This window comes from Electrona antarctica (genome assembly GCF_951216825.1).
Source record: "Electrona antarctica genome assembly, chromosome: 15".
Lineage (NCBI taxonomy): Eukaryota > Metazoa > Chordata > Actinopteri > Myctophiformes > Myctophidae > Electrona > Electrona antarctica.
This window is the reverse complement of record NC_136796.1, coordinates 26,334,781-26,359,580: the sequence shown is the minus strand read 5'-3', so window position 1 is coordinate 26,359,580 and position 24,800 is coordinate 26,334,781. Positions and strand designations below refer to the sequence as shown.

At 42.3% G+C, this 24,800-nt stretch overlaps 1 protein-coding gene across 1 annotated transcript; it reads right to left on the bottom strand.

The window, feature by feature from the left end:
- Nucleotides 1-400: 400 nt before the first annotated feature.
- On the bottom strand, nt 401-24,373 carry eppk1 (epiplakin 1). Its single transcript, XM_079523066.1, has 2 exons — nt 24,294-24,373; nt 401-17,357 (listed from the first exon to the last, which is right to left on the bottom strand). The coding sequence occupies exon 2, from the start codon at nt 17,349-17,351 to the stop codon at nt 1,113-1,115; it is 16,239 nt and encodes a 5,412-aa protein (XP_079379192.1). The 5' UTR covers nt 17,352-17,357; nt 24,294-24,373; the 3' UTR covers nt 401-1,112.
- Between the last annotated feature and the right edge of the window lie 427 nt (nt 24,374-24,800).

Sequence of the window (24,800 nt, the reverse complement as noted above, 5' to 3'; positions counted from 1 at the left end):
GTTAAAGCACTTCTGATCACCTTCATTTTCATAGTGTTAAGAGATCAATTTTGTCTGTTTATTTATTTGTATCCAATTTCACTTATTTAATCTGTAGCCTATCCTAAATTCTCTATCCTGATTGAATTAAATTGGTATCTGATCGGAAAATGCATTCTGTTTAATAAAGAGCTGGAGAGACATGGAGACTCCTTTTAACGAGTAGGTCTACTATCAGAATATAGAGCTATTTACACTTACACTTACAATTAACACTTACAGTACAACCAAACCTTTGCAACCAAAGAAAATCACTTACCCTACCTTTAATGTGGCTGCTTTATATTGAAGTATGTATTAGCTTGAAATTCTAGTCAATGCTTTCAAATAAAACACAAACCAGATTGATTTAGATTTTACTTCATGCATTTATTTTTTAACAGATGAGTTGAAGGTGAAATATATTTGTTGACACATTATACATTGTATGAGACTAACTTCAAAAGATGTTTTTTTTATGACTAACTTCAAAAGATGAAAGTATGTTATATGAATATAAAATGTATTCCACTTATTCTGAAAGAGTGAAGAAAAAAAAGTGACATTTGCATGTTATTATATAAGATCTCTACTACTAATACCCCAATTGAAGAAAGCAGATCAAATTGACAGATTAAAAGTATTTGTATTAAAAGTATTAAAATAGTTTGTGTTCAACTCTCTGTTGAAATAAGGAGAGGCCATTCACATGATCTCTGTATGTTTCCAGCAACTGCAGGTTGGTTCTCTTGTGTGTTGGGATAAAATAGCCCTAGGTGACATCATCATCATATCATACTATAATCATATCATATCATATCATACTATAGTTAACCAAATGTCTGTCTGTGTGTGTGTGTGTCTGTGTGTCAGAAACACTGCCGTAGCTCTTCACTGCCTGCACCAATCACTCCCACTTTTCACACAGGCATTGACCATAATAATATGGACGTCTTAACGAAGCCCTTTTTCCAATTTAACAAATTATAAATTAATAATGAATTTATTAGTGAATTAAAAATGCGAAAACGCACCCAGGGTGCAGTACCCCCGCGGCAAGTATTTCACAACGGGTAAGGGCTAGTTTGAATAATTCATGTCATGGTTTTCTGCTGAATGATTGTTAGTATGATCTCCAAGAAGTCTTGAACTGTGATGGCCCGAGACTTGTACTGTTGTACAAGTTCTCTCCTCTTCTCCTCAGTGACGTATTTGGAGTGAAACAAATCCCACAGAGACACAATCTGTCCTTGATATTTTCCACCTGCTTTGGTGGTTGTAGATTTCAGAATGAGTTTGGTTTCCTCATCAACGAAGAAGTAAAACTCTCCCTTCTTGACAATGACAAGCAAGCTGAGGCCTGTAATGGGATCTCTGACGCATCTCTCAACCAGCTGCAGATAGGTGAGGTTTTCTTGCGTGTTGGGGTCAAAAAAGCCCTTGGTGTCATCATCAGGGTCATTCAGAATCTGGTTCATTTCCTCATCAAAGTAGCCCCTTTCATAAGCAACTTCTACAGGTACTCGATGGCTGTGCACTGGGTCAATGATGCCCCCTGTGGCAATTTGCGCTTCAAGGAGGCGGATGCCATGATCCTTGACAATGAGATCCTTTTGTAAGGCCTGAAACAGGGAGATGGTGTCTCCTGTGTAGGGATCTTTATACCCTGTTACTGCCCTCTCTGCAGAAAGTAATTTCTTTTTCCACTCATTGCCTATCACGCCTTGTGCTGCAGCTTCTTCCACTGAGAGTTTGTTGTTTTTGACTGGATCAATGATGAAGCCGGTGGCAGCTTGGGCTTCCAGGAGAACCAGAGAAGTACCTGGTGTGAGAAGGCTTTTGGATTTGGCTTCATAGATGCTCATGGTCTGTTGAGTGGACTGCACATACACTCCTGCAATGCTGTTGGTTCCTTCTAGATACGTGCGAACTGAGTCCATTTCACTCACTTCACTTGCTGTGATTTTTCCTGCATTGAGATCTTTGTAGAGATGCTCATCAATGATTTTTGATTGAAGGAGTTCCTGGGCAGTCACATCCTTCCTTATTCCATGGAAGGTAATTTGAGCTGTCTCTATAGTTGTACTGGTGCTAAAAGTGGTTTTGGTTGTGCTGCTTTCTAATTTTGGCACAGGCTTTTGTTGTTTGGCCACTGAAACTTCTGAGGTTGCCATGGTCTGCTGTTGAACGATTGTCAGAATGATCTCCAAGAAATGTTCAATTGTGATGGTTTCAGACTTGTACTTTTGCACAAGTTCTCTCCTCTTCTCCTCAGTGATGTATTTGGAGTAAAACAGATCCCACAAAGACACAGTCCTTCCTTGGTATTTTCCACCTGCTTTGGTGGTAGTTGTAGATTTCATAAGGAGTTTGGTTTCCTCGTCAACAAAGAAGTAAAGCTCTCCCTTCTTGACAATGACCAGCAAGCTGAGGCCAGTAATGGGATCTCTGACGCATCTCTCAACCAGCTGCAGATAGGTAAGGTTCTCTTGCGTGTTGGGATCAAAAAAGCCCTTGGTGTCATCATCAGGGTCATTCAGAATCTGGTTCATTTCCTCATCAAAGTAGCCCCTTTCATAAGCAACTTCTACAGGTACTCGATGGCTGTGCACTGGGTCAATGATGCCCCCTGTGGCAATTTGCGCTTCAAGGAGGCGGATGCCATGATCCTTGACAATGAGATCCTTTTGTAAGGCCTGAAACAGGGAGATGGTGTCTCCTGTGTAGGGATCTTTATACCCTGTTACTGCCCTCTCTGCAGAAAGTAATTTATTTTTCCACTCATTGCCTATCACGCCTTGTGCTGCAGCTTCTTCCACTGAGAGTTTGTTGTTTTTGACTGGATCGATGATGAAGCCGGTGGCAGCTTGGGCTTCCAGGAGAACCAGAGAAGTACCTGGTGTGAGAAGGCTTTTGGACTTGGCTTCATAGATGCTCATGGTCTGTTGAGTGGACTGCACATACACTCCTGCAATGCTGTTGGTGCCTTCTAGATACTTGCGAACTGAGTCCATTTCACTCACTTCACTTGCTGTGATTTTTCCTGCATTGAGATCTTTGTAGAGATGCTCATCAATGATTTTTGATTGAAGGAGTTCCTGGGCAGTCACATCCTTCCTTATTCCATGGAAGCTAGTTTGAGCTGTCTCTGTAGTTGTACTGGTACTAAAAGTGGTTTTGGTTGTGCTGCTTTCTAATTTGGGCACAGGCTTTTGTTGTTTGATCACTGAAACTTCTGAGGTTGTCATGGTCTGCTGTTGAACGATTGTCAGAATGATCTCCAAGAAATGTTCAATTGTGATGGTTCCAGACTTGTACTTTTGCACAAGTTCTCTCCTCTTCTCCTCAGTGATGTATTTGGAGTAAAACAGATCCCACAAAGACACAGTACTTCCTTGGTATTTTCCACCTGCTTTGGTGGTAGTTGTAGATTTCATAAGGAGTTTGGTTTCCTCGTCAACAAAGAAGTAAAGCTCTCCCTTCTTGACAATGACCAGCAAGCTGAGGCCAGTAATGGGATCTCTGACGCATCTCTCAACCAGCTGCAGATAGGTGAGGTTCTCTTGCGTGTTGGGATCAAAAAAGCCCTTGGTGTCATCATCAGGGTCATTCAGAATCTGGTTCATTTCCTCATCAAAGTAGCCCCTTTCATAAGCAACTTCTACAGGTACTCGATGGCTGTGCACTGGGTCAATGATGCCCCCTGTGGCAATTTGCGCTTCAAGGAGGCGGATGCCATGATCCTTGACAATGAGATCCTTTTGTAAGGCCTGAAACAGGGAGATGGTGTCTCCTGTGTAGGGATCTTTATACCCTGTTACTGCCCTCTCTGCAGAAAGTAATTTCTTTTTCCACTCATTGCCTATCACGCCTTGTGCTGCAGCTTCTTCCACTGAGAGTTTGTTGTTTTTGACTGGATCGATGATGAAGCCGGTGGCAGCTTGGGCTTCCAGGAGAACCAGAGAAGTACCTGGTGTGAGAAGGCTTTTGGACTTGGCTTCATAGATGCTCATGGTCTGTTGAGTGGACTGCACATACACTCCTGCAATGCTGTTGGTGCCTTCTAGATACTTGCGAACTGAGTCCATTTCACTCACTTCACTTGCTGTGATTTTTCCTGCATTGAGATCTTTGTAGAGATGCTCATCAATGATTTTTGATTGAAGGAGTTCCTGGGCAGTCACATCCTTCCTTATTCCATGGAAGCTAGTTTGAGCTGTCTCTGTAGTTGTACTGGTACTAAAAGTGGTTTTGGTTGTGCTGCTTTCTAATTTGGGAACATGCTTTTGTTGTTTGATCACTGAAACTTCTGAGGTTGTCATGGTCTGCTGTTGAACGATTGTCAGAATGATCTCCAAGAAATGTTCAATTGTGATGGTTCCAGACTTGTACTTTTGCACAAGTTCTCTCCTCTTCTCCTCAGTGATGTATTTGGAGTAAAACAGATCCCACAAAGACACAGTACTTCCTTGGTATTTTCCACCTGCTTTGGTGGTAGTTGTAGATTTCATAAGGAGTTTGGTTTCCTCGTCAACAAAGAAGTAAAGCTCTCCCTTCTTGACAATGACCAGCAAGCTGAGGCCAGTAATGGGATCTCTGACGCATCTCTCAACCAGCTGCAGATAGGTGAGGTTCTCTTGCGTGTTGGGATCAAAAAAGCCCTTGGTGTCATCATCAGGGTCATTCAGAATCTGGTTCATTTCCTCATCAAAGTAGCCCCTTTCATAAGCAACTTCTACAGGTACTCGATGGCTGTGCACTGGGTCAATGATGCCCCCTGTGGCAATTTGCGCTTCAAGGAGGCGGATGCCATGATCCTTGACAATGAGATCCTTTTGTAAGGCCTGAAACAGGGAGATGGTGTCTCCTGTGTAGGGATCTTTATACCCTGTTACTGCCCTCTCTGCAGAAAGTAATTTCTTTTTCCACTCATTGCCTATCACGCCTTGTGCTGCAGCTTCTTCCACTGAGAGTTTGTTGTTTTTGACTGGATCGATGATGAAGCCGGTGGCAGCTTGGGCTTCCAGGAGAACCAGAGAAGTACCTGGTGTGAGAAGGCTTTTGGACTTGGCTTCATAGATGCTCATGGTCTGTTGAGTGGACTGCACATACACTCCTGCAATGCTGTTGGTGCCTTCTAGATACTTGCGAACTGAGTCCATTTCACTCACTTCACTTGCTGTGATTTTTCCTGCATTGAGATCTTTGTAGAGATGCTCATCAATGATTTTTGATTGAAGGAGTTCCTGGGCAGTCACATCCTTCCTTATTCCATGGAAGGTAATTTGAGCTGTCTCTATAGTTGTACTGGTGCTAAAAGTGGTTTTGGTTGTGCTGCTTTCTAATTTTGGCACAGGCTTTTGTTGTTTGGCCACTGAAACTTCTGAGGTTGCCATGGTCTGCTGTTGAACGATTGTCAGAATGATCTCCAAGAAATGTTCAATTGTGATGGTTTCAGACTTGTACTTTTGCACAAGTTCTCTCCTCTTCTCCTCAGTGATGTATTTGGAGTAAAACAGATCCCACAAAGACACAGTCCTTCCTTGGTATTTTCCACCTGCTTTGGTGGTAGTTGTAGATTTCATAAGGAGTTTGGTTTCCTCGTCAACAAAGAAGTAAAGCTCTCCCTTCTTGACAATGACCAGCAAGCTGAGGCCAGTAATGGGATCTCTGACGCATCTCTCAACCAGCTGCAGATAGGTAAGGTTCTCTTGCGTGTTGGGATCAAAAAAGCCCTTGGTGTCATCATCAGGGTCATTCAGAATCTGGTTCATTTCCTCATCAAAGTAGCCCCTTTCATAAGCAACTTCTACAGGTACTCGATGGCTGTGCACTGGGTCAATGATGCCCCCTGTGGCAATTTGCGCTTCAAGGAGGCGGATGCCATGATCCTTGACAATGAGATCCTTTTGTAAGGCCTGAAACAGGGAGATGGTGTCTCCTGTGTAGGGATCTTTATACCCTGTTACTGCCCTCTCTGCAGAAAGTAATTTATTTTTCCACTCATTGCCTATCACGCCTTGTGCTGCAGCTTCTTCCACTGAGAGTTTGTTGTTTTTGACTGGATCGATGATGAAGCCGGTGGCAGCTTGGGCTTCCAGGAGAACCAGAGAAGTACCTGGTGTGAGAAGGCTTTTGGACTTGGCTTCATAGATGCTCATGGTCTGTTGAGTGGACTGCACATACACTCCTGCAATGCTGTTGGTGCCTTCTAGATACTTGCGAACTGAGTCCATTTCACTCACTTCACTTGCTGTGATTTTTCCTGCATTGAGATCTTTGTAGAGATGCTCATCAATGATTTTTGATTGAAGGAGTTCCTGGGCAGTCACATCCTTCCTTATTCCATGGAAGCTAGTTTGAGCTGTCTCTGTAGTTGTACTGGTACTAAAAGTGGTTTTGGTTGTGCTGCTTTCTAATTTGGGCACAGGCTTTTGTTGTTTGATCACTGAAACTTCTGAGGTTGTCATGGTCTGCTGTTGAACGATTGTCAGAATGATCTCCAAGAAATGTTCAATTGTGATGGTTCCAGACTTGTACTTTTGCACAAGTTCTCTCCTCTTCTCCTCAGTGATGTATTTGGAGTAAAACAGATCCCACAAAGACACAGTACTTCCTTGGTATTTTCCACCTGCTTTGGTGGTAGTTGTAGATTTCATAAGGAGTTTGGTTTCCTCGTCAACAAAGAAGTAAAGCTCTCCCTTCTTGACAATGACCAGCAAGCTGAGGCCAGTAATGGGATCTCTGACGCATCTCTCAACCAGCTGCAGATAGGTGAGGTTCTCTTGCGTGTTGGGATCAAAAAAGCCCTTGGTGTCATCATCAGGGTCATTCAGAATCTGGTTCATTTCCTCATCAAAGTAGCCCCTTTCATAAGCAACTTCTACAGGTACTCGATGGCTGTGCACTGGGTCAATGATGCCCCCTGTGGCAATTTGCGCTTCAAGGAGGCGGATGCCATGATCCTTGACAATGAGATCCTTTTGTAAGGCCTGAAACAGGGAGATGGTGTCTCCTGTGTAGGGATCTTTATACCCTGTTACTGCCCTCTCTGCAGAAAGTAATTTCTTTTTCCACTCATTGCCTATCACGCCTTGTGCTGCAGCTTCTTCCACTGAGAGTTTGTTGTTTTTGACTGGATCGATGATGAAGCCGGTGGCAGCTTGGGCTTCCAGGAGAACCAGAGAAGTACCTGGTGTGAGAAGGCTTTTGGACTTGGCTTCATAGATGCTCATGGTCTGTTGAGTGGACTGCACATACACTCCTGCAATGCTGTTGGTGCCTTCTAGATACTTGCGAACTGAGTCCATTTCACTCACTTCACTTGCTGTGATTTTTCCTGCATTGAGATCTTTGTAGAGATGCTCATCAATGATTTTTGATTGAAGGAGTTCCTGGGCAGTCACATCCTTCCTTATTCCATGGAAGCTAGTTTGAGCTGTCTCTGTAGTTGTACTGGTACTAAAAGTGGTTTTGGTTGTGCTGCTTTCTAATTTGGGAACATGCTTTTGTTGTTTGATCACTGAAACTTCTGAGGTTGTCATGGTCTGCTGTTGAACGATTGTCAGAATGATCTCCAAGAAATGTTCAATTGTGATGGTTCCAGACTTGTACTTTTGCACAAGTTCTCTCCTCTTCTCCTCAGTGATGTATTTGGAGTAAAACAGATCCCACAAAGACACAGTACTTCCTTGGTATTTTCCACCTGCTTTGGTGGTAGTTGTAGATTTCATAAGGAGTTTGGTTTCCTCGTCAACAAAGAAGTAAAGCTCTCCCTTCTTGACAATGACCAGCAAGCTAAGGCCAGTAATGGGATCTCTGACGCATCTCTCAACCAGCTGCAGATAGGTGAGGTTCTCTTGCGTGTTGGGATCAAAAAAGCCCTTGGTGTCATCATCAGGGTCATTCAGAATCTGGTTCATTTCCTCATCAAAGTAGCCCCTTTCATAAGCAACTTCTACAGGTACTCGATGGCTGTGCACTGGGTCAATGATGCCCCCTGTGGCAATTTGCGCTTCAAGGAGGCGGATGCCATGATCCTTGACAATGAGATCCTTTTGTAAGGCCTGAAACAGGGAGATGGTGTCTCCTGTGTAGGGATCTTTATACCCTGTTACTGCCCTCTCTGCAGAAAGTAATTTATTTTTCCACTCATTGCCTATCACGCCTTGTGCTGCAGCTTCTTCCACTGAGAGTTTGTTGTTTTTGACTGGATCGATGATGAAGCCGGTGGCAGCTTGGGCTTCCAGGAGAACCAGAGAAGTACCTGGTGTGAGAAGGCTTTTGGACTTGGCTTCATAGATGCTCATGGTCTGTTGAGTGGACTGCACATACACTCCTGCAATGCTGTTGGTGCCTTCTAGATACTTGCGAACTGAGTCCATTTCACTCACTTCACTTGCTGTGATTTTTCCTGCATTGAGATCTTTGTAGAGATGCTCATCAATGATTTTTGATTGAAGGAGTTCCTGGGCAGTCACATCCTTCCTTATTCCATGGAAGCTAGTTTGAGCTGTCTCTGTAGTTGTACTGGTACTAAAAGTGGTTTTGGTTGTGCTGTTTTCTAATTTGGGCACATGCTTTTGTTGTTTGATCACTGAAACTTCTGAGGTTGTCATGGTCTGCTGTTGAACGATTGTCAGAATGATCTCCAAGAAATGTTCAATTGTGATGGTTCCAGACTTGTACTTTTGCACAAGTTCTCTCCTCTTCTCCTCAGTGATGTATTTGGAGTAAAACAGATCCCACAAAGACACAGTACTTCCTTGGTATTTTCCACCTGCTTTGGTGGTAGTTGTAGATTTCATAAGGAGTTTGGTTTCCTCGTCAACAAAGAAGTAAAGCTCTCCCTTCTTGACAATGACCAGCAAGCTGAGGCCAGTAATGGGATCTCTGACGCATCTCTCAACCAGCTGCAGATAGGTGAGGTTCTCTTGCGTGTTGGGATCAAAAAAGCCCTTGGTGTCATCATCAGGGTCATTCAGAATCTGGTTCATTTCCTCATCAAAGTAGCCCCTTTCATAAGCAACTTCTACAGGTACTCGATGGCTGTGCACTGGGTCAATGATGCCCCCTGTGGCAATTTGCGCTTCAAGGAGGCGGATGCCATGATCCTTGACAATGAGATCCTTTTGTAAGGCCTGAAACAGGGAGATGGTGTCTCCTGTGTAGGGATCTTTATACCCTGTTACTGCCCTCTCTGCAGAAAGTAATTTCTTTTTCCACTCATTGCCTATCACGCCTTGTGCTGCAGCTTCTTCCACTGAGAGTTTGTTGTTTTTGACTGGATCGATGATGAAGCCGGTGGCAGCTTGGGCTTCCAGGAGAACCAGAGAAGTACCTGGTGTGAGAAGGCTTTTGGACTTGGCTTCATAGATGCTCATGGTCTGTTGAGTGGACTGCACATACACTCCTGCAATGCTGTTGGTGCCTTCTAGATACTTGCGAACTGAGTCCATTTCACTCACTTCACTTGCTGTGATTTTTCCTGCATTGAGATCTTTGTAGAGATGCTCATCAATGATTTTTGATTGAAGGAGTTCCTGGGCAGTCACATCCTTCCTTATTCCATGGAAGCTAGTTTGAGCTGTCTCTGTAGTTGTACTGGTACTAAAAGTGGTTTTGGTTGTGCTGCTTTCTAATTTGGGCACAGGCTTTTGTTGTTTGATCACTGAAACTTCTGAGGTTGTCATGGTCTGCTGTTGAACGATTGTCAGAATGATCTCCAAGAAATGTTCAATTGTGATGGTTCCAGACTTGTACTTTTGCACAAGTTCTCTCCTCTTCTCCTCAGTGATGTATTTGGAGTAAAACAGATCCCACAAAGACAAAGTCCTTCCTTGGTATTTTCCACTTGCTTTGGTGGTAGTTGTAGATTTCATAAGGAGTTTGGTTTCCTCGTCAACAAAGAAGTAAAGCTCTCCCTTCTTGACAATGACCAGCAAGCTGAGGCCAGTAATGGGATCTCTGACGCATCTCTCAACCAGCTGCAGATAGGTGAGGTTCTCTTGCGTGTTGGGATCAAAAAAGCCCTTGGTGTCATCATCAGGGTCATTCAGAATCTGGTTCATTTCCTCATCAAAGTAGCCCCTTTCATAAGCAACTTCTACAGGTACTCGATGGCTGTGCACTGGGTCAATGATGCCCCCTGTGGCAATTTGCGCTTCAAGGAGGCGGATGCCATGATCCTTGACAATGAGATCCTTTTGTAAGGCCTGAAACAGGGAGATGGTGTCTCCTGTGTAGGGATCTTTATACCCTGTTACTGCCCTCTCTGCAGAAAGTAATTTCTTTTTCCACTCATTGCCTATCACGCCTTGTGCTGCAGCTTCTTCCACTGAGAGTTTGTTGTTTTTGACTGGATCGATGATGAAGCCGGTGGCAGCTTGGGCTTCCAGGAGAACCAGAGAAGTACCTGGTGTGAGAAGGCTTTTGGACTTGGCTTCATAGATGCTCATGGTCTGTTGAGTGGACTGCACATACACTCCTGCAATGCTGTTGGTGCCTTCTAGATACTTGCGAACTGAGTCCATTTCACTCACTTCACTTGCTGTGATTTTTCCTGCATTGAGATCTTTGTAGAGATGCTCATCAATGATTTTTGATTGAAGGAGTTCCTGGGCAGTCACATCCTTCCTTATTCCATGGAAGCTAGTTTGAGCTGTCTCTGTAGTTGTACTGGTACTAAAAGTGGTTTTGGTTGTGCTGCTTTCTAATTTTGGCACATGCTTTTGTTGTTTGATCACTGAAACTTCTGAGGTTGTCATGGTCTGCTGTTGAACGATTGTCAGAATGATCTCCAAGAAATGTTCAATTGTGATGGTTCCAGACTTGTACTTTTGCACAAGTTCTCTCCTCTTCTCCTCAGTGATGTATTTGGAGTAAAACAGATCCCACAAAGACACAGTACTTCCTTGGTATTTTCCACCTGCTTTGGTGGTAGTTGTAGATTTCATAAGGAGTTTGGTTTCCTCGTCAACAAAGAAGTAAAGCTCTCCCTTCTTGACAATGACCAGCAAGCTGAGGCCAGTAATGGGATCTCTGACGCATCTCTCAACAAGCTGCAGATAGGTGAGGTTCTCTTGCGTGTTGGGATCAAAAAAGCCCTTGGTGTCATCATCAGGGTCATTCAGAATCTGGTTCATTTCCTCATCAAAGTAGCCCCTTTCATAAGCAACTTCTACAGGTACTCGATGGCTGTGCACTGGGTCAATGATGCCCCCTGTGGCAATTTGCGCTTCAAGGAGGCGGATGCCATGATCCTTGACAATGAGATCCTTTTGTAAGGCCTGAAACAGGGAGATGGTGTCTCCTGTATAGGGATCTTTATATCCTGTTACTGCCCTCTCTGCGGAAAGTAATTTCTTTTTCCACTCATTGCCTATCACGCCTTGTGCTGCAGCTTCTTCCACTGAGAGTTTGTTGTTTTTGACTGGATCGATGATGAAGCCGGTGGCAGCTTGGGCCTCCAGGAGAACCAGAGAAGTACCTGGTGTGAGAAGGCTTTTGGACTTGGCTTTATAGATGCTCATGGTCTGTTGAGTGGACTGCACATACACTCCTGCAATGCTGTTGGTTCCTTCTAGATACTTGCGAACTGAGTCCATTTCACTCACTTCACTTGCTGTTATTTTTCCTGCATTGAGATCTTTGTAGAGATGCTCATCAATGATTTTTGATTGAAGGAGTTCCTGGGCAGTCACATCCTTCCTTATTCCATGGAAGGTAGTTTGAGCCGTCTCTGTAGTTGTACTGGTGCTAAAAGTGGTTTTCGTTGAGTGGTTTTCTGATTTGGTTACAAGTGTTTGGTGTTGGACTATTGCAACATTTGAGGTTGTCGTCGTCTCCTGCTGAATGGTGGTCAGAATGATCTCCAAGAAATGTTCAATTGTGATCTTTCCAGACTTGTACTTTTGTACAAGCTCTCTTCTCTTCTCCTCAGTGATGTATTTGGAGTAAAGCAGATCCCACAAAGACACAGTCTCTCCTTGGTATTTTCCACCTGCTTTGGTGGTAGTTGTATTTTTCATAAGGAGTTTGGTTTCCTCGTCAACAAAGAAGTAAAGCTCTCCCTTCTTGACAATGACCAGCAAGCTGAGGCCAGTAATGGGATCTCTGACGCATCTCTCAACCAGCTGCTGATAGGTGAGATTTTCTTGTGTGTTAGGATCAAAAAAGCCCTTGGTGTCATCATCAGGGTCATTAAGAATTTGGTTCATTTCCTCATCAAAATATCCTCTTTTGTATGCCACCTCAATAGGTACTCGGTGACTGTACACCGGATCAATGATGCCCCCTGTGGCAATTTGTGCTTCAAGGAGGCGGATGCCATGAACCTTCACAATTAGATCCTTTTTTAACGCCTGAAACAGAGAGATGGTGTCTCCTGTGTAGGGATCTTTGTATCCGGTCACTGCCCTTTCTGCAGAAAGCAGTTTTCTTTTCCACTCATTGCCAACCACCCCTTTTGCTGCAGCTTCTTCTACTGAGAGTTTCTCGTTGTTGACTGGGTCTATGATAAAGCCGGTGGCAGCTTGGGCCTCCAGGAGAACCAGAGAAGTACCTGGTGTCAGAATACCTTTGGACTTTGCTTCATAGATGCTCATGACCCTTTTTGTTGACTCAACCCTTACACCTGCAATGCAGTTGGTGGCCCCAAGGTACTTCTGAATTGATTCCATTTTGTTAATATTCTCATCAGTTACTTCACCTCCTATAATCTGTGTGAAGAGCTCTTTTGAGATAATTTTTGATTCATAGAGTTCACTTGCTGAGACCTGCTTCCTCAACCCTTTAAACTTCTTCTCTTTTGATGTCATCTCAGTAATGATCACAGTTACTACCTCGATGATTTCTTGTAGTTTAAAAGCTCCTGTCTTATATTGTTGTAGAAGCTGCTCCCGTTTTTGTTTTGAAATGTATTGAGATAGTAACACTTCCCACAATGACACCTCCTTGCCTTTAAATTTCCCTGCATTTACAACCAACATTTCGTTTTTGAAAGTTAGCTCTGTTTGCTCATCTGTGTGGAAGGTCTGTGATCCTTCTCCATAAAGGGGCAGAAGTAGAAGACCGGTCTTTGGGTCTTTCTCACAATGCTTTATCAGTTGCATGTAAGTGAGGCTTTCCTTGGTGTTTGGATCGAGGAATCCGTTTGTGTCATCATTGGAATCTGTCAAAACCTTTCTCATTTCTTCATTAATGTAACCCTTTATCTTGGCAATGTGAATGGGAAGCCTATGTCCTAGAATAGGGTCAATGATGCCTCCTGTAGCTAACTGTGCCTCAAGTAGGCGAGTGCCATGTCTTTTTTCAATCAGACCTTTACTCATAGCTTCAAACAGTGAGATTGTTGCATTTGTGAAAGGATCCACATAGCCTGTGGTGGCTCGTTCAGCTGAGAGCAGTGGCTCATGCATGTCCGGTCCGACTACATTTTCTCTTGCTCCCTCATCAACTGAGTAGAGCTTGTTTTTGACAGGGTCGATGATGTATCCTGTCGCTGCCTGGGCTTCAAGTAACACCAGTGCAGTACAAGGTGTCAGCAATCCTTTTTCTTTGGCATCATAGATGCTCATTACTTGTCCAGATGGGTGAATCAGAATTCCAGCAACACTTCCAGTTCCCTTGAGGTATGCTCTTACAGAATCCCTCTGACTTACTTGTTCAAGAGTCAGTTTCCCTTCCTCTACACTGTTAAATGTATTTATGTCAATGATTTCACAGTCCAAAAGTTGCTGTGTTGAGATTGGTTTCCTCAGACCCATTGTTGTTTTAAGGGCTTCACTCTGCTCCAGCTTGGTAATGGTGGTAATCACAATTGCAGTCATGCTGTGTATGGTTTCAATCTTTGTTCTGTATTTCTCAATTAACTTTAGTCGCTGATCATCCGTGAAGTATCCAGAGTGAAGCAAATCCCAAAGTGAAACAGATTTTCCTGAATATTGACCCACTGATATGCTCACAATTGTCTTTTCAAATTCTTGCTTTATTTCTGTGTCAGTATACACTTTCTCTTTCATGTCCATAGTTTTCGCCTCGTCATCCAGTGGCAGAAGTAACAGATTGGTTTCCGGGTCCTTTATGCATCGACCCAGCATTTCCATGTATGTCAGATTTTCTTGTGTCTTTGGGTAAAAAAAAACCTTTGTGTCATCACTAGGGTCTGACAGGATCTGATTGATTTCAGCATCAAAGTATCCTTCCCTGTAAGCAACTTCTAGTGGTATGTGAAGGCACTTCAGGGGATCAATGATTCCACCTGTGGCAATCTGGGCCTCAAGTAAACGGATAGCATGGTCCTTCACAATCAGGTCCTTTTTCAAGGCTTGGAAAATTGAAATCTTTGTATCATTATATGGATCACTGTAACCGGTGACTGCCTTTTCTGCTGACAAGAGCTTTTCATACATTTGTGGGGAAATTAACTTCTCTTTCAGAGCCTGCTCCACTGTAAACTTTTCATTCCTCAAAGGGTCGACAATGAATCCTGTGGCTGCTTGTGCCTCTAGTAGACATAGGGCAGTACCGGGTGTTAGAATGCCCCTTTTCTGTGCTTCATGGATGCTTAGCTGTTGTTTTGAAGAAGAGAGAATCACCCCAGCCACACAGCTTGTTCCTTGCAAGTAGGTCCTCACATTGTCCATCTTCATCACGTCATTGCTTGTCAGTTTGCCTTCTATCAGACTTTTGTATGTTTTTTCATCCACAATTTCTAGGTTCAAAAGATCAACAACAGATATCTCTCCTCTGAGTCCCTTGAAGTTCAGCTCAGCTTGTTGTTTAATCTCTTTGCTCTCAATGATGTCCAAAGTGATGCTAATGATTTCCTCAATTGTGATTTTCTGTGATTTATAGAGCTTGAATAACTCCTGCCTTTTGACCTCTGAAAGGTACTCTGAGTTGATGACATCCCACAGTGTTGTGTGTTTGCTGCTGAATCGTCCATATTTGACTATGACTGTAGTAGTTCTGAATCTCTCTTTGATGTTATCACTTATGTTGATTTTGGTGCTCTTGCCTTTGAGAGGCAGTAGACACAGACCAGTGCTGGGGTCTGTAATGCATCTGGCCTTGAGTTGCAAGTATGTCAGGTTCTCATGAGTGTTGGGGTCAAAGAATCCTTTGGTGTCATCATTTGGATCGTGTAGGATCTGGTTCATCTCCTTGTTAAAATATCCTCTCTCATAGGCCACATGGACAGGGATGCGATGGCTGTTTACAGGATCAATGATTCCACCAGTGGCAATCTGTGCTTCCAACAGGCGAATTCCATGATCATGTACGATGAGCTCTTTCTGCATGGCTTGGAACAAAGAGATTTTTTTGCCATCATACGGATCTTTGTAGCCAGTCACTGCTCTCTCCGCTGAGCATAGTTTTTGATAAATGTCAGGCCCCACAATCTTTGCCTTCACAGCCTCATCAACTGAAAATCGTCTGTTTCCAATGGGATCTATAATGAAACCAGTTGCTGCCTGGGCCTCCAGTAGAATTAGAGCAGTTCCTGGCATCAGCTTACCTTTTTGTCTGGCTTGGTAGATTGACATTACTTGAGAATTTGGAAGTATAATACCTGCAATGCTGTCTTTCCCTTGCAGGTACATGTGTACATTGTCATCATCAGTAACCTCCTTCACTGTCTTCTTTCCCATTTTAAGCTCTTCCAGGACCTCCTCACTTATGATATCTGCCTCTACCAGCTGCTTTGCGGTAACAGTCTCCCTGATGCCTTCAAAGACAACCATAGTAGTTTTAACAGACTTCTCTATTATCTCCAGCACTGTTTTGATGATTTCATTGATCGGGACTGACCTCTCTTTGTACTCCTGAATGATGTCTTGCCTCTGTTGTTCATTAAAGTATTCTGACATCAGCAGTTCCCACAGAGATACTGTCATTCCCATGTATTTTCCACATGCCACCTTCACCTTCATGTCTTTGAGAGCCAGTTTAGTTTTGTAGTCAATGAAGATGGAATTCAGCTCATCTGACTTATTGAGGGGGAGGAGGCAGAGCCCAGTGGCAGGGTCAATGACACACCTTTCCATTAGCTGAATATAGGTAAGATTGTCCTTTGTGTTTGGGTCAAAGAAGCCTTTGGTGTCATCTCCTGAGTCTTGTAGTATGGTGTTCATATGTTCATCAAAGTAACCCCTCTTGTAGGCCACTTCTACAGGAAGTCTGTGACTATTGATTGGGTCGATTATCCCCCCTGTAGCGATTTGGGCCTCAAGTAAACGGATCCCATGTTCCTTCACGATGAGATCCTTTGACAATGCTTGAAACAGGGAGATGGTTTCACCTGAATATGGATCTTTGTACCCTGTTACTGCCCGCTCAGCAGCCCGCAATTTTGCATGATATTCTGGCCCGACAAGTTTGTTTTTGATGGCTTCATCCACGCTGTACTTTTTGTTCCCAACAGGGTCTATCATGAATCCAGTTGCAGCTTGTGCTTCCAGCAGAACCAGTGCCGTCCCAGGCATCAGTATGCCTTGCTTCATGGCTTGAAATATACTTATTCTCTGATTGGTTGAGAGCAGTGCTACACCGGAGATACTGCCTTTGCCCTCAAGGTATTCTTTCACTGTTTCCATCAGCATGATGTCCTGCGTTGTGGTTTTCCCTTTCTGCAAATTCTCATATATTTCTTTGTCAATGATGTGTGATTCCAGGAGTTCGGTGGAGGAAACACCTCTGCGTAGGCCTTTGAAAGTGATGCGAACTGGGAGCAGAAGCAAGCCTGTCTCAGCTTCCACCATACATTTCTGCAAAAGGTTGTGGTAGTTGAGATTGTCTTGTGAGTTTGGGTCATAGAACACTCTGAGCTCCTCCATCTGGTCATTGAGCAAGTCCTTTTGATAGTAGCCCTTATCAATTGCAGATTCAATTGAAATGTATTGCTGTTCAATTGGGTCAAACAAGCCATGTGTAGAAATCTGTGCTTCCAGCAGCCTAAGGCCATAATCCTTTGGGACCAAATCCTTTTGTATAGCTTGGAATACAGAGATCTTTTGGTTGGTGTAAGGGTCTGTGTAGCCACTGACAGATCTTTCTGCTGCTTGGAGTTTCTCTTTCATCTCAGGTCCAATGATGCCTTCTTCAACAGCGTCTTCAATGGTAAGTTTTCGGTTTTTCACTGGGTCAATGATGAACTTTGTTGCAGCTTGTGCTTCAAGAAGAGCTAATGCTGTTCCTGGCTTCAGTAGACGTTTTTTCATTGCTTGGTATATGGTTATTTTCTCCTTTGTTTTCTCCAGAAATATTCCGGCCACAGGGCCATTGTACTGTGCATGGCCATTTTGCTTCGCCTGTTGAGGGTCAAGGTCCATCTTGTCCTAAAACCCCAAAAAATACATTTAAGTCTTCAGTTCATACTTGTATATGTAGTAGATCAAGTTTAATTTCCCATTTATAAGTTATATTGCATATCATTTGTTTGTCCATTAGGTCAGTGGTTCTTAAAGTGGGTTCTAGGGACCCTCAGGATTTCTTGAGGGGGGTTCCAAATAGACCCTTACAGGTCCGTAAATCTGAGTGTACATTTTTAAACCTGATCTCACCAAACCCCCAAATCCATACATATTACACTGAAATCAATCCGTACATATTACACTGAAATCATTCCCATAGACCGTGACAGAGGGGCGCTGTCTCAAGCGAACTTGAGCAACGAGAGCCACCACCGAGTGAGCTAAAGCAAGCAAGTTGCTGTGGCGAACGTTGCGACGTTTGATTGAGCACCATCTGAGTTGCAACCTGATAGGCACAGAATCGTAAATAATGTTGTGGGGAGCGCATTTGCCCCAACTGAGATAATGGGGTGAAAGCTATGCCTCCACCACGGTAAAACATCAGTAGTGTAATATGTACAGATTTTGGGGTTTTGTAGTAGTGTATGTACGGAATTGCCAATTCGTATTATTTCACCGTGTTTGGGTGAGATCGAGCTCACATTTGTATATTCTCAGATTTCTGAGGTTCATTTATTATTCAAAGGTTTGAGAACCACTGCGTTAAGTGTTTTTTAGTAGAGATGATCAACAATAAGTAAGTAGTGGTAGATTGTTTTTGAGGGGCGCTAGCCCCTCCAATGCATGGCTTTCCGAAATTACGCCATGTGGCAGCCAAGTCTGTGGACTTTTAATGTTTGTTTAAAGTGACCCTGGTTAAAAATCACACTTGTGTGAAGTGAGGGGCGCTCTTATCACATTCTGTGCTCAGCCAATCAAATAATGTCTGTGGTACAAACACACAAAGCTGGGTGTGATTTTTTTTAAAAGCTAAATCCTAGAATAATATGTGTGTAAGAAACTGTGGCTGCCTGCCAAATGACATAATTTCTGAAAGCTAGACGTTGGAGGGGCTAGCGCCCGTCAAGAGAGATCAATGTAAAATCGTGGATCTCAGAATTCACGTTGCCCCCCCCCCCCCCCCCCCATCTTCCACTAGCAAATTTAAATGTTTGGTTTTTGTCAAAGAAAATCACCAAACCCCCCACCCCCTAATTCACTTGCAACTTTAAATTCATACATTTACACATATCTAACTATCTATTTTATTGAGTCCTGGCAAAGACTCAAAATGAAATGCCACCCTCTGCAAGTCCATTATAAATGTTTCACAAACATATTCTGTTTTCTTTAGCATGTCAGAACTTCAAGATGCACTGTACTGTAAGTGCAACAAATCACGAAACACCTTCAATTTGAAAGACACACTGTTTGGCTACTACTTTCCCTTGCATACATAATAAGACTGCTGATCTTAATAAAACAATTAGACAGATTAAAACTGCCATCCCTAATTTATTTGTAGATCTACAAGCTCACCACGCATCACGTTATTTTTCATCATTATGACAATAAGGCTTAAGTGGTTAAGCAACAACATAATCCTATTGTATGGAAGAGACACCAAACGACTTGAATGAAGCCTTGAATTCATGGAGATTTCTTATTTTTGTCACATTCCTAAGCCAATAATTTGATGACGAGGTCGTCAAATTATTGGTTTAGGAATGCAACAAAAAAATGTCATTAATTCAAGGCTTAATGGTGTGTTGTTGTGTAATTGATAGACAATAAGTATTTTTAAAGTTTAAAGTTTTTTAGTCTTCTTTAAGTTATTTCCACACTTTTTCCCCATTACGCATAATGCAAGAAGTCCACTTTTTGTTACTGAAGAAGAAAATGGACAAGCAATCACATTATATTATTGAGCATCAAAACAAATGTATAAAAATACCAAGAGACTGCTGCTAATGTCATACCAATATGTATGTGCATGCAAAGAACTGGAATGCAGCCCATTAGTAGTTACTGCAGGAACATTCTAGCCTACTTGCCAATACTTTTGTGACACAACAGATGACATCATCAACCTCTGTAGGAGAGAGTGTAAATGTACTCCCCCTTACAAAAAGGGTGTGGAGGACAAAAAGAACATTGAGGTAATTTATGATGATGAAACCGCTGTAGGGCCTGGCAAGATCTTACAGTATACTGTAACAAGGTGTTACAGTATGTGTGCCATCAGGATTGTGTCAATGAAATGCTTTGCCACATGAGGCACAAATCTAACAAAATCACATAATTAGTTGAATAATTATTATCCAGTCCAAATTTCATTCTGACCCCTCCACGAAAAGGCCTCGTTGTCCTGACCCCTTATCTATCATTTATACATTATGGATAAATAGTGTGGACTTTTTTTCGTCTGTGGCATTCAATTGTGGATGTCATGCACGCATGTGTTAAAATTATATTCTCCCATTGCTGTTGCAGCATGAGTGTTCGATATGTGGTGGTTGGATGATCACTGCGAAGAAACAGCAGGAAGGAGATTATGATAACTTTCTTATTAGCACTTTAGTCAGCTTCACAACACACCCTTGTTTCTAAAACACATAGCAGAACTAACCAATCAGAGGCTTAGAATGACTTATGAGCATTTGCGCCTGTCGTAGACATGCGCAGAGCAAGTTCAGTCAGGGAACCTCAGTTCAGTTGCTGCTGGCCGTAATTGGGCCACCACAGCATCATGCTCTCATCCACATGATTTACTCAGCCAATCACACACTCACTCCATCTTCATACCGGCTACTTCAACCGGAGGTTTGCATTCCTCCTCCTGCTTGCTCGCTTGCTGCTGCCTATACTGTATACCTGCGTGCTGCTGTATACAACTGCTGCTTACCCACCTCCACCCCAGCTACCACCTGTCGTTTTGGATCTACTGTTTAGGTACGGGGGATTCAGAGTCCCTATGGTCGGGACTGATGCGCTTGATCTAAGTACCTAAAAAGCAGATCCAATACATCGCCAAACCATAATGAATATACTGTATTGCTCATCTATATTCAATAAATATATATTACATCCTTCTTGAGTTGTCTGACTGAACTAAGGTAGAGTAAGGTAAAGGTGAGGAAAACCACAGAGGTAGATGTAAACAGTGTAAATAATGTCAATAATATATGAACTGAAATTGAATTAACTTTACTCTTAAATCATACACTGTTAATGTCAATATGGTATAGGGGTGGACAAACATCCTCTACAGTCAATGGAACACATGGAAGTAGTCTAGCTGCCTTCCTGCCACCACAATCCCAATGATATCCAAAATAGAATTATCTGCTGTATCCATCTCAGTGACTACACTGAACACCTGTCTGTAGGCACAGTAATGTCAACAGCAGTTAAAAAGTATCAGCATCAGTATTTGCCTAGTTACAGTAAATGTATGTACTGTACAATGTGATATGATTGATGCCTGCTTTGCCTGCTATTTGACTATGTTGAACATTACTTGTAATATATGGTGCAGACCTTCTTGTCGTCCAGGCAAACACATTTACAGCTTAAAATGTGACTGTGTGGTTTTCACATACATTATAATTATGTACTGTATTTCTTCAGTGTGGATCTGTAGGGTATTGAGTCATATAGAAATGATGTCTGTCTGTCTGTCTGTCTGTCTGTCTGTCTGTCTGTCTGTCTGTCTGTCTGTCTGTCTGAGTCTAATGGTCATTGTGATGATACTGTATGTCCCTCAATACCGTGAAGAAGACTGGTCACAGTTCTGTTCACAGTACTGTGAACATATTCAAATATGCAGACAACGTTACAATAACTGAATACATCACCAACAATAACAAGACAGAGAACTGCTGTGGTCACCCTGCTGTGGTCACCTGGTGCAAATAAATTGGCCTTCTGCTCAAAACCAAGGAAATAATCATAGACATCTGCATCTGAAAAAACAATAAAACCTCTGTTCACATTGACGACTATCCCTGCAAATTCCTTGGAACTCATATCAATAAATCCTTCAAATGAAATACTCATGCAGAGGACTTACCAGCAAAGCACAACAATGGCCGAGTTTCCCAAAGGGAACGGGCGTGTGTGTAGGCTAAAAAGGCTTCAGGGAACGGGTTTGCTTCTAAATTCATGCATGCAGGAGGCCTTACGTGCACAATGAGGACATGTACAGTACGGCTGTGTCTAGGTTATCTATGTCTATGTTGTCGTGTTTCTTAAAAAGGACATGATTGGCTGCCATAGGCCGCACACAGGCTTCTGTGTGCGGTGTAGAGGGCATACACTGCACTCCTGCGCAAGCTACGTGCGACCCAAAATCTCTGAAAAACCTGGCTATTATGGCTGTATTTTCCTCAGACAAGATACACAAAAGTATGTGGCATCTCCACACTAATTTGACTGGGGTGGCTCAAGTGGGGTACTGACTTATGCAAGGATGGTACCATGAAGTACGCACGCACGCACGCACGCACACACACACGCACGCACGCACGCACAATCAGGCTTTCATATTTGCTTTAATGGCAATTGCTCTCAGGAACAGCTCAACTGATTTTGTCCTCATCGTCATTAATGTCACCCTACTTTGTATAATTCCTCTTCTTCAGTCTTCAGTTCCAAATTTGCATTTCCACTTTGTTTACAATGTCCGCCATTGTTGATTTTCCAAGCTAACATGGAATGGAAACAAGCCTGGTTTTATCTAGCATCAGTATTATAATGACTAAAATATTAAATAATCTGCATATCAGCACCCCCACCACCTCAGGACATTGTGGTATTGCTGCTAAAACGGGTTTCAAAGTCCAGAAAGAAATGACAAGGACTGGTTATATCAGAGTGGTGATTGAGGCTCAAACCATTAGAAATAAGTTTGAGGGACATAGACAATATGATATTAAATATTAAAAACAGTTTTAAAATATTTCTGCTTTAACTTTAGGACAATGGGTGGCACAGTGCCTCTGATAAACGGTGCATCCAAAATCATTGGTGCCCCCTCCCTCCCCCCATCAGATAAATCTTTCTAATTTCTACATCCAACGGACGAATAAGAGTGCCAATAATAACATAATCTCAGTGACCACTAAATTGAGGCTCAAACCATTAGAAATAAGTTTGAGGGACATAGACAATATGATATTAAATATTAAAAACAGTTTTAAAATATTTCTGCTTTAACTTTAGGACAATGGGTGGACACGCTTCTGATAAACGGTGCATCCAAAATCATTGGTGCCCCCTCCCTCCCCCCATCAGATAAATCTTTCTAATTTCTACATCCAACGGACGAATAAGAGTGCCAATAATAACATAATCTCAGTGACCACTAAATTGAGGCTCAAACCATTAGAAATAAGTTTGAGGGACATAGACAATATGATATTAAATATTAAAAACAGTTTTAAAATATTTCTGCTTTAACTTTAGGACAATGGGTGGACACGCCTCTGATAAACGGTGCATCCAAAATCATTGGTGCCCCCTCCCTCCCCCCATCAGATAAATCTTTCTAATTTCTACATCCAACGGACGAATAAGAGTGCCAATAATAACATAATCTCAGTGACCACTAAAAAGGTTTTAAGTACAGTACCTACTGTACGTTCATTTCTTAGACACTACTCCTTGCATGAAAGTGCTAGTGTTGGGGTTCCAGTGTGATTTTAGTTGTGTAGCCTTCATGCGAGAACACACTTACTGGTACTAATTTGACCCTCATAACATTGTGTTCCTTGAAAAAGATGTTGCATGTAGTCTACTTACTGTCCACTGATTTAAAGGACACTTATACTAACATTAACGGTCCCATAGTAATTGTGGTTAGAACTTAGACAATTATGTCAGCAACACAATAATATACTGTACAATAATCAGATATACAAGAATATGTCATTTAGCAGACAACATTATAGCAGTATGTTGGTCTGGTCTTTTTCATTGATGACAATAACAGTTACTAAACCGGAATACAACCTTGTGTGTTTCTGCAATTGTATGTCACACCTATCAGGTCAATCTAGTTTAGTTATTATCTCCCAAAGACACAGATACAAAACTGTTTGAATGATAAGGTTTTATGATAGAAAAGCATCTGAACTTATCTTATCACTTATACACTCTTATCTTTAGTGTAGTTGTAAAGTTATTAGTCGTTGTAAAGTCGTTGTAAAGTTGTTAGTCCTAGCATCATCCCTTATTTGTGTTAACTGTCATGTGGGATACAGGAACAAGGTGCAACATACTGGCATAATTACAGTAGCAGTGGTATCTGTTTAATTTAGCATATTCTTATTTTAACTCTTAAACTTTTAATTGTATTCAAAAGTCATTTTATGTGTTCATTTTTGCATTTAATGTAGTAGAATTGCCTTATTGAAGTGTGCTATACAAAACTTAACTTGCCTATAAACCAAGTGGCTATAAAAGGAAAAAATGAGCCAATGGCATTTCCATTTGAATGTTACATAATCTCAGTTTATGAACCAAAGGTGGCAGACATTCAGACTATATCTACAGGCTACTAGTAATTACTGCATACTATATTATGTGTCTGTACACTATAGGCTACAGTTGTTGAATGCCTCTTTTGTCCCTGGTTGATGTGTATGCTTTAATAAGTGTACTTTGAATAGAACGCATTTCGGTTAAAGTTGATAAAAGGTTAAAGGTAATCTGTCAGGAATGTTTACTTTCACATTTATCAGGAGGGAGTTGGCCCAAAGTGCAGAATACGTAATGTTATTTCTTCACTGATGTGGTTTCTACCAGTCTGTTCTATTTCAAGACCACACCTCAATGAAAAATAAACAGCAGTTAAACAATGGACAAAAAAAACTAACTGCTACATGAACTTTCCCTGTGTTATTAGAGAATGGGTGAAAAACTAAATATTGGCTCCAGACAGCATGACATTATCACTCATAGAAAGAAGCCCTGACTTACCTGAGTGTACAGGAATTCACCAACTACAGGAGTAGCCTAGGCTAGGGACTGCTGAATGAACAGTCTGTTCTGATTTGAATGACAGCTCGTGGAGTGTTCCTAACAGCTCAGAGGTAAAACATGCGGATCCTGCTTCATATAAAGTTCCAGCTGTGAGGCACCTCCCTTTCCATGGAAAGACCTCCCTTCCTCAAATAAAGGAGTGCTACCGGCAGGATTCTCTCTCTCTCCCTCTATATTGAACCCTGAATGCCAGGAATTCCTCTGGATTTCCTCTGGCCAAGTCCATTGTTTTCTGTGAGTACAAAAGATAAATGGTTCCTTAGACACTGTGCAGACATATACAGGTCAAAACAAGCATTGCAATAATTTGTCGTGTTTTTAATGTAAAATGCTTACTTAGCTTGGGGCAGTACATGTCACTCATGTGTTCAAGCCACTACTTAATGATTCTGTTCAAACAGAACAAGGGGCCCTCTTCTTTAAGCCCCCGGCGCCCGCTGGCAT

Bases quoted from the DNA above. Each gene is read 5' to 3' on its own strand.
- eppk1 (XM_079523066.1), bottom strand. From the start codon at position 17,351: ATGGACCTTGACCCTCAACAGGCGAAGCAAAATGGCCATGCACAGTAC.